Source organism: Macaca mulatta, chromosome 10, assembly GCF_049350105.2.
Source record: "Macaca mulatta isolate MMU2019108-1 chromosome 10, T2T-MMU8v2.0, whole genome shotgun sequence".
NCBI lineage: Eukaryota > Metazoa > Chordata > Mammalia > Primates > Cercopithecidae > Macaca > Macaca mulatta.
Genome location: NC_133415.1, coordinates 104285798 through 104299883, shown reverse-complemented (window position 1 = coordinate 104299883; position 14086 = coordinate 104285798). Strand labels below are relative to the sequence as shown.

The 14086-nt window shown below is 49.0% G+C and overlaps 1 protein-coding gene across 8 annotated transcripts in view; it reads left to right on the top strand.

Annotated features, from left to right (window-relative positions):
• Positions 1-14086, top strand: part of NFATC2 (nuclear factor of activated T cells 2) — a 176946-nt gene that overhangs the window by 122543 nt on the left and 40317 nt on the right. For all 8 annotated transcript variants that reach the window (XM_077951993.1, XM_028828511.2, XM_028828512.2 and 5 more), the window contains exons 7-9: positions 5622-5677; positions 6078-6204; positions 8561-9250. In XM_077951993.1, the coding sequence (XP_077808119.1) occupies positions 5622-5677; positions 6078-6204; positions 8561-9250 (873 nt within the window). The remainder of the gene's footprint in view (positions 1-5621; positions 5678-6077; positions 6205-8560; positions 9251-14086) is intronic.

Here is a 14086-nt window from a genome sequence, read left to right as displayed (position 1 = left end):
CAAAGTGCTGGGATTACAGGCATGAGCCACTGAACCTGGCCAAACTTTATCATTTTTGCTTATGAGGAAACTGAGGCACAAAGAGCTGCCACTCGAAGGCCACACAGCGAGTAAACTATGAGGACAGAACTTGAACCTGGACAGAGTGACATCAGGCTGAGAACACTCCATCAGCGTTTATTTTTTATTTTTGAGATACAGTCTGGCTTTGTTGCCCAGGCTGGAGTGCTGTGGTGCCGTCTCGGCTCACTGCAACCTCTGCCTCCTGGGTTCAAGTGATTCTCCTGCCTCAGCCTCCCGAGTAGCTGGGATTACAAGTGCCCACCACCACGCCTGGCTAATTTTCGTATTTGTAGTAGAGATGGGGTTTCGCCATGTTGGCCAGGCTGGTCTTGAACTCTTGATCTCAAGTGATCCACTCGCCTTGGCCTCCCAAAGTGCTGGGATTACAGGCCTGAGCCCCCACACCTGGCCCCATCAGCATTTGTTCTGAATTCCACTGCCCCATGGGAGTGCAATTCAGAGGTTGGGATTAGTGGGTTCTCCAGGCGAAACCCCAGGACTTGTGCACCCGTGGATGCAGGGTGGAGCGGGAAAGAGGAGCCCGGGAAAATGACCCCGAGGTGCCTCGCAAACCGCGCGCTTCCCTTAGAGGCCAGCCTCCTGGAGTGTGTCTTCCACATGCTGCATAAAATCGAGAAGGACGATGGATGTGGGTTTTCACTTCCTGTTGGGGACTTGTTTGTCCAGAACTGAGTGCAGCCCCTCCATGAGGGAGTACAGGTCAGGCCAGATTCCTGGGCTGCCCTTGGAGCTTCTGGTACTAAAAGGGTGCAAAAGAAAGAAGATAGGCCCTTGGCTCATGGTTTAAGTTTTGATTTCTTATTCCTGTGAGGTCTTTTTCTCTGTGTGTGTGTTTTTAAAGTTAATGGTGAAAAGACCCACTTTGGAAAGCAAAGGAAAATCAGGCACCGTGCTGCAGTCTCACTTAACAGACTTCGTCGCTTCATAAATTCCCTCCAGTCCAAACCCGTAGGCAGAAGTATTGCAAGCAGAAAATGCAGTTGGAAAATGTTTATTATTTTCTCATTTTAAAATGCTTGTGTTTTTCTCAGTATTAACATTGTGGAATATATGCGACAAATGATAAAGAAGACAGTGTTGAAATACTCTCTTGCCACTGGCTGTAATAACCGTAACCCATGTCTGTTGAACTTTTTTTTTTTTTTTTTTTTTTTTGAGATGGAGTTTCTCTCTTGTTGCCCAGGCTGGAGTGCAATGGCACGATCTCAGCTCACTGCAACCTCCATCTCCGAGTTCAAGAGATTCTCCTGCCTCAGCTCCCCGAGTAACTGGGATTACAGGCGCACGCCACCACGCTGACTACTTTTTTGTATTTTTAGTAGAGACAGGGTTTTACCGTGTTGGCCAGGCTAGTCTCGAACTCTTGACCTCAGGTGATCCACGCGCCTCAGCCTCCCAAAGTGCTGGGATCACAGGTGTGAGCCACCGCACCCGGCCCCGAACATTTATATAATACCCTGCTTGGGCCTGTTACCATATTTAATCTTCAGAATGACCCCATAAGTTATGGGTACTATAATTATCTCCATATGTTGGATAAGAGGCAGGGAGAGAGATCGTGTCATGTCTAAGGTCTCACAAATCATTGGGGGTAGTCAGGGATTTGAAGCCGGGTGTGTCTGCTCCGAAATTTGGGGTACACAAGAGTAAAATGGCAGAGCGCTGGGGTAACAGAAATTGCTTGTGGCTGCAGGACATGCCCACGAAGGCTCAGGGTTCCAGTCATTGTGTTGTGGAAGGCCTGGCAGAGAACACTGGAGAGGGCAGGACTTCCCCCCTGCCCGCCATGGACATCTTTCCCTGAGCCACACTTACCGGGCTCTGGGAGGCTGTGGGCTGTGGCGGCTCACCGCCTCACTGTGGGGCGTCCCGAGGAAGGGCTGGTTGCTGTGGCTGGAGCTCAGAGGAGGGGAACTAGGCGGAGGAGCTGCAAGGCACAGGGATCTGAAACTGCACGAGGAGCACTGACTATGAAGCCAGGCTGCCTGGGTTCCAGTGCGGCTTCCCCACAGGGTCTGGCTGTGTGACCTTGGCCTGTGCTCTCGCCTCTCTGTGCCTGATGTCTTCCCCTATAAAATGGGGTGAGGAGACCTGCCTCCTACGGGTGCTGTACAGATGAGACAAGCCTGTGTGTATGAGGTGCTTAGAGTGATGCCAGGCATGTAGTGAGCGCTCAGAAGAGTTGGGTAAGAACAGTGCCTGGAGAGGCTGGAATGAGGGTAGGAGCCGGGTTGTGCAGGGCCTTGAGGGCCACAGTGAAGCTTCCACGGTATCCTGAGGGCACAGCAAAGCAGGGAAGGGCTTGAGATCTGCATCTGCATGAATCTTTGTGGTAAGTGACCCTACAAAGATCCCACCCCCATGAAATATTTCTCTAGCCTCCCAGTAACCTTCTAGCCTCGCAGTGATCTGGTGAGCTTCTCTCGTGTAACAACCTTGACCTGTCTTTGAAGCCATCTCCTTCGTTATTAGATTATGTCAGTTGTTGCTTAAAGGCTGTGATTTAATAACTACTGTGGGTCTTTGCACAGCCCCCTTGCTTCTCTGGGCCTCAGTTTCCTCATCTGCCGGTGTGGGGCTGGCTAGTTTCTAAGGGTACTCTCAGGAACCTGTGTGCTGGAATTCTGTGGCTGTCAGTGGGTGCAGTTTTGTCTGCCATGTACACTCACCAGAGGTAGGAAAAGGTCTTCTTCGTGTTGCGTCCCTTGACCCGGAGAGGACAGTCCACGAGAACTCTCCTCTTGGTGACGCCCTTTTCGTTGCACCGCCATTTTGTATTTTCTGTTTCATCTGCCGCTATTGGTGTGAGCCTAGGAAGAGAGCTGGGAATGGAAGCTTCATGGGTCCTACTTAATACTTACTGACCACATTTCCAGGTACTATTTTCTCCCTTTCCTCCCCATTATGAACTTCTGAAAATGATCCTTTTTTTTTTTTTTTTTATCCAAAGCAAGCTCATATAAGTGGAAAAAGAAATGATACTGTTGGTGGCAAAATTCAATAATTCAGTTCAGGCAAGGAGAGGCTATGGGAGTGGGTGACAAACCAAACATCAACATGTTACCATTTCCTCTGTTCATTTCTTACTCAATCTTCAGGCTTCAAGCTCACTTTGCAGTTGTGGATGAAAACACACTTTTTGATGAAGACCCTAGTCTGGTCTGTACAGTCACGCTCCTGGTGGTGACCTCTACCTGAAAAGGGGACATGTGTCTCTGTTGGGTGGTCTTTGACCTGTCTTTGACAAAGAAATGAGGATTGTCCTGACCAGTTCTATAGAGGACTTTGCACACTGAAAGGACTCAGGTCTTGATGACTTTGCTTCCAATTCCTCGATGTCCATCCGGCGATCTTCCCTTGCTTCCTTTTGAGCATCAGACATGCCTGCTCAGTTGTCTGAGAAAACAGGGGGCATGTCTGATGTTATCCTCTGGCTTTTCCTTGGCCTCACCAGCAGCCATTGGAGCCAGTGACACTTCTGTCTGTTCACTCATGAGATGTTGATTAGGCATTTGCGAGTGTTGGGGAGATGGTGATGAATATGACTTGGTCCCTTCGGCAGGGACCAAGGAACACTAGAGTGAGAGTCAGTACATGAACCACCTGTTCTCTTCCCTTGTAACATAGCCCATGTTTTGCTGAGTCATTTCAGGGATTGCGCTGTAAGGTCAGGACTTACAGACTTAATTGTTACAAAAGGCTCTAGTGTGTTCATTGCTTGTTCCTTGTTAAGATCATCTAGAGAGCAATCACAAGACTTTATGTTAATTTTTCATGGGGGAGGGGCTGGGAGTATGTTTAAGTAATGCTTGAAACCCAGATTTCATTGGGTGAATCTTAAGAGCCAAGACTATATGGGTTCAAACCTCAGCAATCACAGAAGATGCGAATAGTTCTGCTTAAAAGTAGGGAGGGGTTCAACTCTGCACAGCAACATGTTAAAGCCTCTGAGAAGTCCTGCAGTGAAGAAAGCCATTCGACTTTGACCCAGCAGTTTCCAAATGCTTATTAGCATGTAGAATTTTTCCCACTTCTCATAAAACTATTTAATATCCTTCAGAACCAGGGTTCCACAAAACATCCTGGAAATACTTGTTGAAATGATTTGTTTCAGCTGAAAACTACCCCATGACCAGTATAGGTGGTCAGCAAGAGAAATCAATTATTTGCAAATGCAGAAGTTTTTTTTTTTTTTGGCCCAACTTCTTGGACCCAAACTGGGGAAGTAGTGTTCTGCTTCTGGACAGGAGAGTTTACTGAGCAAAACCTCTTCATCAGTTGTTAGGACTGACATGAGATCCAGGCTGTCTGCTGAGGAAAGGTGGAGGGTGAGCCCCTGTCTTTCTGCTCAAGAGTGACTCATGAGCCAGGACACCACTGAAGTCACTGGCTTCTCTCATGACTTGGGGCTGCATCTTTAAGCCTGTGTTCTCAGACCACCAAGAAGGCATGTCTGGGACAGTCAGGGACCTGTCATGGTGCTTCTTTAACAGCTTCGGCGTATAATAAAGTATAACATATAACAATGCTTTTAAAAATTATTTAGTTATTTACTTGTTTTGAGACGAGTTCTCACTCTGTTGCCCAGGCTGGAGTGCAGTGGTGCGATCTTGGTTTGCTGCAATGTCCGCCTCCTGGGTTCAGGCAATTCTCCTGCCTCAGCCTCCCAAGTAGCTGGGATTACAGGCATATGCCACCATACCTGGCAAATTTTTGTATTTTTATTTTTAGTAGAGATGGGGTTTCACCATGCTGGCCAGGCTGATCTCAAACTCCTAGTCTCAAGGGATCCATCTGCCTTGACCTCCCAAAGTGCTTGGATTACAGGCATAAGCCACCATGCCCGGCCCTTAATAATGCTTTTTTTTTTTTTTTTTTAAAAGAAAGAAATATGGACATTCAGATATGGAGAAAAAAATGATAATAGGATTCTGGACAGTTTCTTTTTTTTTCTTGTTTTCTGTTGTTGCCCTGTTTCTTTTTGGCTATCAACATTATTTTATGTTTTAATTTTTAAAAATATAACTTCAACTTTTATTTTAGATTTGGGAAGTACATGTGGTTTATTACATGGGTATATTACATGACACTGAGGTTTGGGTATGAATGAGCTGTCACTCAGGCAGTGAACACAGTACCCAACTGGTAGATCGCTGGTCCCCGCCCTGGTCCCTGTCTCCCACCTCCATTAGTCCTCAATATCTGCTGTTCCCATCTTCATGTCCATGTATATATACCCCATGCTGAGCTCTCACTTATAAATGAGAACATGTGGTGTTGAGTTTTCTGTTCCTGCCTTAATTTACTTAGGACGATGTTGCCTTGTTTTCTATTGACACCATGTCTTCCTTTTGGAAAAAGGAAATATTCATATGTATAAATACATATATACACACACGTGCACATATTGACGCATACACACCTCACTGAAATGACATAATACGTAAGCTAAGATAAACAGAAGTTGGTGAGTTTTTGTCTTAAATCTTTGGTTTCTAATAGTTCCTTCAAAGTCTGTCATTTTTGAATTTTTCTAGATGGGCAACAAATCTGGGAGATGGAAGCCACGGTGGATAAGGACAAGAGCCAGCCCGTAAGCACGTGACGCACTGACTGTCAGGCAGCTGAGTGTCTCAGTCCCCCTCACGTTTCCCTCCTTCATGCTCTTTCCTTCTTTCCTTCCTTCCTTCATCAGTGTTCCCCAGAGCTTTAGACCTAACAGGTACTCAATATGTGCATATTAATGAGTGAATTCAACATTTATTGAGCACCACGCTCTCTGATTTATAACTGTGACACCTTATATTTTGATGGAGTATTTTTCTTTGCTGCTGCTGAGAGGTTAAATTCCCCGGAAATTAAATTTCCACTGGAAACCTATGAAAGGCACATCAAAACACCCATTAGACAGCGGGCTGCCGGGATGCACTCAGGGTCTGGGTAGGAACTGAGGCATGATTGCAGTTAAGTTCATGGCAACTCCTTCCTTCCAGAACATGCTTTTTGTTGAGATCCCTGAATATCGGAACAAGCACATCCGCACACCTGTAAAAGTGAACTTCTACGTCATCAATGGGAAGAGAAAACGAAGTCAGCCTCAGCACTTTACCTACCACCCAGGTAAGGAGTGTCTTTGACGACCCCTTTGGTATTGAGAGGCGGTAAAGGCATGGGGCTCAGGACTCCTGAAGTCTGCTCCTAGTCAGGTAACTTTGGCCAGATGACTCAACCTCTCTGAGCCTCAGTTGCATCATCTGTGAGACAGCATCTTCCTTATAAGGTTTCTGGAAATTAAATGCACGTAAATCCTTAGCACAGTGCAAAGTAAGCTGATGTCAGTGATATTAGCTCTTACTGCCTTAGTACTTTTCTTTGGGGGAAGGGGGAATAGAAGAAGGGTGTGTGTATGCATGTTTAACAGAAGGGTGCTAAGTGGATGACTCCTGTCCCTGGCTTCTATTTGATCATGATAGAGGGGCTATGCCCTAAAACCTGCAGAATCTTTATGTGACCCCCCCCATGTGGGTCATCACCCTAAGGCCTAATGGAATGACTGGTGGATAACAGGGTCAGGAGGTCTTATTCCCACAAAGTACAACCCCAAGAAAGGTGATGAGTACCATTTTTTCATTCATTCATTTGTCCAGAAAATATTTGAGTGCCAGGCACTGTTCTTGGCTTGTGGACACAGCTGTGAACACGACAGGGTAAGAATCCCTGTCCATGTGGAACTGCCATTCTAACAGAGGGGATTAGGTTATAGATGATATTGATATTATTGGTATGCTGGATTAGGATTGTGGCGGCAGAAAAGGTGGACAGGAGCAGCCAGGGGAAGCATAATTTTACATTTTAAAAATGCTTCTCTGAGCTCTCCCTTGGGAAATAGGCTGTAGCTTCCCAGGCTGAGAAAGGCCTGCTAGCTACCTTCCAAGATTGGAAACCTATAATTGGAGACAATCACCCAGGGTATAATTTCTATCCTATGGCAGTTTCTCAGGGAGCCTCTGGGCTGCTGGAAGCATTAAACTGAGGGGTGCCCTGGCAGCCTTGCCTTGGTGAGCTTGACTTGTGCCCACAGTTTTGTGTTGACCCGTGTGAGGACACTGCTGTCCTGGGACTGACATGACGCTCTATCAGGGGCAGGGTTCAGGTCACCAGGACCCAAAACTGTGGGAGATCGCTGGGAGGGCTCCAGACTGCAGCTCAGGAATCCCTTTGAGCAGACAGGCTCTCAATTATGTTTCCTGTGCTCTCTCCTCTCATTTGTGGCCCGGCCTTGGCTCTTGTCTGGCTGAGCATGGCTGGAGTGAGATCTCAGTCTCCCAGCTGGGCCAGGGAGTGAGGTGACGGCCTTTGAATGGCATCTCAAGGGACAATTTCTGTGGTTAGAGACAGCCTTGCCTAGTCTCCTTATCTCCTCCAATCCCCAATACTTGGAGGTCCCCCACCACACACACACACACACACACACACACACACACACACACACACGCAGGCACACGCAGACTTGGTCACAGTCCTGTTACTGATTCATTTACTCCAGTAAAAAGAAAACTGATTCCTCAACTCCTGGGATTGGTAATGCTTTAGTATGGATGCTGGGGAAAGAGTGATTTCAGTGATTGGTGCTGGGCAGGGAGAAAGGAATGGCCACAGCGACAACACAAGTGGTAGTCATGATGGATGATCCTAGTAAGAGAATAGCAGCGACAGCAAGCATTGAGCACTTACTGTATGCCAGCCACTGGGCTCAGTGCTTTGCACACACATCTTATTTAATCCTCCCAATGATCCCGTGGGGGTAGGTATGATTGTTCCTGCCAGGTAACAGATGGGGAAACTGAGGCTTGAGCCAGTAGTGCTCATTCCCCCAAAGCGCTACAAAACGGAGGAAGGGAACAGTCACTATTTGCTCATTCCTTTGTCTGGAAAATATCTGAGTGCCTATTAAGTACCAGGTGCTGTTTTGGGCCATGAAGATCAAAAACCAGACCAAAGTCCTCTCTCTGAGGAGCTGACATTTGGAGGAGGGGCGTATTTAGGTAATAAATCAGCAGGTAAAGCATCTATGACATGTCAGACGGGGATAAGCAGTAGAAAGGAAAGCAAGCGGAGACAGGAGCTGCTGGGGTAGAAAGAGTGGGAGGCATCATCTGAAATCAAGCGTTCTCCTCCGAGCTGTCACCTGGAGAAAGAGGCTGTAAAATCCCAGGGCTGAGTCAGACCTACCAGCCACTTTTCCAATATTGGAGAAATCTATAATTCAGGATGTTCATTGCCAGGGTGAAGTTTCCTACCTAAGACAATTGCACGGGGAACCTTTTGTCCAAGGCTGATAAGGAACGGGGACCAACTGTTTGTCCCACCCGTATGGACTCCCAAAGCCATGTTCCCAAGCACCGTCCACGAATCCTCCGTGCACATCCGTGGCTCACTGCCATGGGTGCCCCTATGTGCTCTTTTCTCCTCCCAGTCCCAGCCATCAAGACGGAGCCCACGGATGAATATGACCCCACTCTGATCTGCAGCCCCACCCATGGAGGCCTGGGGAGCCAGCCTTACTACCCCCAGCACCCGATGGTGGCCGAGTCCCCCTCCTGCCTCGTGGCCACCATGGCTCCCTGCCAGCAGTTCCGCACGGGGCTCTCATCCCCTGACGCCCGCTACCAGCAACAGAACCCAGCGGCCGTACTCTACCAGCGGAGCAAGAGCCTGAGCCCCAGCCTGCTGGGCTACCAGCAGCCAGCCCTCATGGCCGCCCCACTGTCCCTTGCGGACGCTCACCGCTCTGTGCTGGTGCACGCCGGCTCCCAGGGCCAGAGCTCCGCCCTGCTCCACCCCTCTCCGACCAATCAGCAGGCCTCGCCTGTGATCCACTACTCACCCACCAATCAGCAGCTGCGCTGCGGAAGCCACCAGGAGTTCCAGCACATCATGTACTGCGAGAATTTCGCACCAGGCACCACCAGGCCTGGCCCGCCCCCGGTCAGTCAAGGTCAGAGGCTGAGCCCGGGTTCCTACCCCACAGTCATTCAGCAGCAGAATGCCACGAGCCAAAGAGCCGCCAAAAACGGACCCCCGGTCAGTGACCAAAAGGAAGTATTACCTGCGGGGGTGACCATTAAACAGGAGCAGAACTTGGACCAGACCTACTTGGATGATGGTAAGACGCTTGAGTTTTGTCACTGCCTGTAAGGATGGTGCCCTGAAGCATCTCTGCCCAGGAAGTTCACTGCATGGCCTACAGATTCCTTAACCTCTTTGGGCCTCAGTGTCCCCATCTTAATTTAAGGAGGTTGAATAATATGACTCTGAAAGCCACCCCCAGCTCTGTGCAAGAATTACCTCCCAGCAGTAGTTGCAGAGGGGAAGTAGTAACAATTTTAGATGCCCCCATCCAGAATCACCCCCATGGAAAAAGCAAATGAGGGCAACCCGGCATCCCCTGGGTCATGAACTGGGTCCATTTAACTGCTTCCACACTCTTTCCAATTGCCAAATTTAGACTGAGGCCAAGAAAATAGAAAGGAAGGAAAGCTAACCTCCTTTCATTCCTGTACAGAAAAAAAAAATCCCACTTTATAGCCCTCTTTTGTATATTTTGAGGGAGGGAGAGGGAGGAAAAGGAAGAAGAAAGCTCATTGAAAAGTGGCTTTATCAGAACAGCTTGCAGGCAGACTGCGGGCACTTCTGTACCCTGTGCTGGTGGAACAGAGATGCGCATTGATGGGAAGGAAGCAGTGGGCTTCCGCTGTGGTGAGCCCAGCTGATGGGTGGTTTGGGCCAAGGAAAAGATGCAGAGAAGGCTTTGTGTGAGTCTGTAGGTGCCCATTTGTGGGCAAGGGGTCTGGCCAAAGGGTAGTCTTGTGGAGCAGCTGTGATGAGGTGTTGGTCCAGGATCTCAGGGAGGAAGGACGAACCACATTGCTGAGACTCACCTGGGAGCCACAAGGTGCATTGGGAGGTCGGAGAGGGTGGGGGGAGCAGAGCAGCCTTGCCTTGGGGGATCCAGACAGAAAAACAGGCTGTTGGACTTTCTTTATCTTTACTTTTCTTTTAAAAAATTTTGTGGATATATAGCAGGTATATATATTTATGGGGTACATGAGATGTTTGAAGACAGGCATGCAAAGTGAAATAAGCACATATAGAGAATGGGCTATCCATCCCCTCAAGCATTTATCCATTGAGTTGCAAATCCCATGACACTCTTTACCTTATTTTAAAGTGTACAGTTAAGCGACTGGAGTTTTTTCTTAATAGAAGAAGGAAAAACCTAAATTACTGGCTGTCATTCCCAGTTCCAGTCTTGTATTTTATAGGCAGTAGCTTCTGATATACCCTGAAACCTCAATTATTTCAGAAAATTAACTCTCAGGAGCCCAGCCAAGGGGTAGGAAGTAAAGTAAAAGCTTCAAAACAGCCACAATAATTACCATCAAGACCGGGTACTAAATTTCAGACACTGTGGTGCCAGAAATATCCTCTGCTGCATAGTCAGAGGCTGTTGACCTTTACTCCACGAAACGTCTTGACAAGCCAGGTTATCTGGGGGCTCTGTGACTTCTAGTATTCTGCATACTCAATCTCTAGGGAGACAATCGATCAAAGACGTCCCCTGAACTCACCAAGCAAAGACCTCTGGGGCCACTTCTTGTGGGGTCATCCTGCCCCCCATGCCTTACAAGGCTGACCTCTAGGTATTGCTCTGTTAATAATTGATCCGTCTGATTCTGAATAATCAAGCACAGGTTGAGTTAGGATCGTGGTGCTGTGTTTTGAAAGGGACACCTGCATACAATCCATCCGTGAACAATGTACATTCACAGTGGTGAAGATAAAGTTTTGGTGCTTATTTTCAAGGGGGCAATCATGTAGAGAATTAACTAAGGCAGAACGTGATGGATCAATGAAGCATGGTGGTAACCAGACCCCTCTCCACGTGAGGCCTTGGGGGATCAATTGTATTGGAGAAGAGGTGCTTTATAAATAAATGCGTGTCTGTGCAGGGCCGGATCATTTTCCCCAGCTGACTCTGCACCTAGGGCTGGTCTGGTCTCCAGAGCGAGAACACACTGGCCTCTCCTACCCCGTCCATCTCTTGTTAAAGGCAAATGGTGAGTGCCTTGGATATTAGGGTGCCCGTGTCCAGGTGGCCAGAGGTGGTCATGACTGGCTGTGGCAGCCCCAGATCCATAGATGTCCTTGTTGTTTCCACAGAAGATTGTGTTACAGAGAAAGCAACTGAGCACAGAGACCCTTTTGGGCCTCCTGAGGCCCTTTCTGAACACAGGCAGGTTCAAAGTCGTGGTGAGGGGGAGTCTCGCCAGGTCCAAACCTGAGTCGGCTCTAAGGATGTCTCAGAGAACTGAATGAGGTGACATTTAGGTACATGCTGTATGACCCCAGCCCATGGGCTGTTAGGAGCTGTTTTTTGAAGGAGGGTTCCATGGCTTTAAAAGATGAAAAAACTAGGTTAAACCAAATTTATTTTTGTTTTGGTTTTGGTTTAATTATTTGTTGCAGGACTTCTGAGAGCCTTTACCATGCTAGCGGACATTATAAATCTCTCAAACTAGGGGGTGCAGCACAAAGGAGAGCGCATCGCACACCCCAGGTGGTGCTGTCCACACCGGACTATACTGCGTTCTGTGAGAATGGAGGCCTGGGAGTTGTGCTACACAGCTGACCTGGAAGCTCCTTTCCTAATACTTGGCAGAAATAACATAAAGGAAACTCAAGAGCTCTGAAGCGCAGCACTGCCCTGTCCCCTGTGCCACAGTCCAGCTTCTCAATTTGGGAGCTGCACATTCCTGAGGCCAGAGCATGATAGGGCAATGGAATGGTTTCCACCCATGTGGCCTCCAAAAGGCAGCAAGTGCCACTAGTTATGTTCAGTGCTCCACCGGCCTTGTCTCCAAGGCTCTGCCCAACCCAGGACCCTCCAATGGGCAGGTCCCCTGGTGGCTCGTGCCCAGTGGCAAGCCCCAGACTGCATCTCCACCGTAGCCACCGAGAAGACGTGGGTGCAGTTTTGTCTCTCAACTGCTGGAATTTCAGATTCTCCTCAAGAGTCTGTCTAGCCTGTGCATCTGTGGAACATTCCAGATGTGCCGCCATCGGCTCTGTGGATATGAGATTTGGAGGTTTTGGTTTGCTGTGTTGTGTTATTTCTGACAAGTAAACTGGAAAATCCCCTGGGTCATTCCTCGGGTGTCTGGTGGGGCAACTTCCTCGATCTTTAGATCCTTTTCTGTCCCTTTCATTTATGATTCCAAGGGAGTCTGTCGCACACGGCACATATTTGGCTGCACGGAGCCCGTGCTAAACCCCAGCGTGCTGTGCTGCCCGTGCATGGGCATTTCTGATTTGTCATTTATTTCCCTTGGGATTTGCCAAAGTGGGCTTTCCTTGGGAACTTTGTGAGAGCTGGGCTTATGCGTTTTGAGGGTCGAGGGAAAGTTCTGTGGCTGGAAAAGGAAGCAGTCACCAGTGGACACACAGGTCCTCCCTCCCCCATACAAGTGCAAACAAGCCATCTTTGAAGCTGATCCCGCCCCTGCCCTAGGGTCCAGGGAAGCCCCGGCTCTGAGTTATCGTTTCCTGCACCTTGACCAGTGATCCCAGCGTCGCGTCTGGGCATCCCACCCCGCTGCCTCGTGGGGCATCTGTGCTTTATCTCAGCCCTTCCCGCCTGCATTCCTGCACACAGACGCCGGATGGCTTGGCCCCGTTAGTTCTTGGAACGCCAAGGCACTCCTTCTGCTTTCTCCACTCCGAGTACTTGGGACGTTTTCAAGAAGTCACTTTGGAAAAGCAAAATAAGTAATATTCCAGGGCCCAAGGCATCCACTCCCCCGAGCCCCGTGCTTCTCTACACACCCCAGTTCAGGCACTTTCTTACAGTTCTTCAAAAACACATGGTTTGTACACTGTCACTTGCATTCTCTCTGTTGTCGTCCCCCTTCCGTGACTAGTCCCTTGTTCTAAGGCCCCAAGTTGTACCTAGGGAACACCAGCAGCTCCTAGCAGTAGCTGCTCCTGGGACCTAATTCTTCCCTACCTTTCTCCCCTACTCCTCTCTCCTTCCCAACCCTCCCTGTCCTTAACCCTCCCTTCTTCCCTGTCTCCCTCCCTCTCTGTCCTTGACCCTTGACTTCTCTGTCCTTGACCCTGGACTTCTCTGTCCTTGACCCTCCTTCTCTCTCACCTACAAGTATTTTCTGGCTGTCTACTCTGTGCTGGGCACTGTTCTGGGACTTGGGGATCCACTAGTGCACACATGAAATGAAATCTTTGCTGTCCCGGTGATTTTTTGGTAAGGGAGATAGACATTAGCGTGGAGGGCAGTAAGTAAGCAAGCGAAATTCAGACAGCGATGAAAGCCACAGGGGAAATTCCACGAGGTTAGGAGCGAGAGGGTGGCTGCCTGGTTTGGGGGCGAGGTTGGCCCCTGCAGATGAGTGGACAGAAAGGCAGCTCTGAAGAGGGCCTTTGGGGATGGACACAGACCTGGGGAGGTCTGAGGGAAGAGTGTTTCAGGGAGAGGGAACGCAGGTGGCGGAGGTCGTGAACTCTGAGATGTGGGCTTGCTCCCGCAGGCTTTCAGCCGCAGTGCAGTGTGGTTTGATTTACTGTTTGAAAAGATCACTCTGGCTGCCTTTGCAAAATGGACTGTACGGAGGCAAGGGTTGAAAAAAGGGAGATGAGTGAATTTGAAAATGAATCCCGTGACAGGAGCGTGATGGAAGGCGGTGCATTTCACAGGGGTGTGCCCCGCATGCCCTGCCATGAGTGCGGTTACTTAAAATGCAACTGGAGTTGCCAAAATGTGATCAGTGCACAGGTAGTTCTCAGCACTGCCCTTGCATAAAATGAGGGGCGGCTGCACTTTTTAACGCTCAGGCCGCAAGCGAGTGGGAGAGGCACTGGGGAAAGTGGACTCAGAGGTGACTTTTACCAGTGCTCTGGTGGTGCATTCTAGGAGCCGCGCTGACTC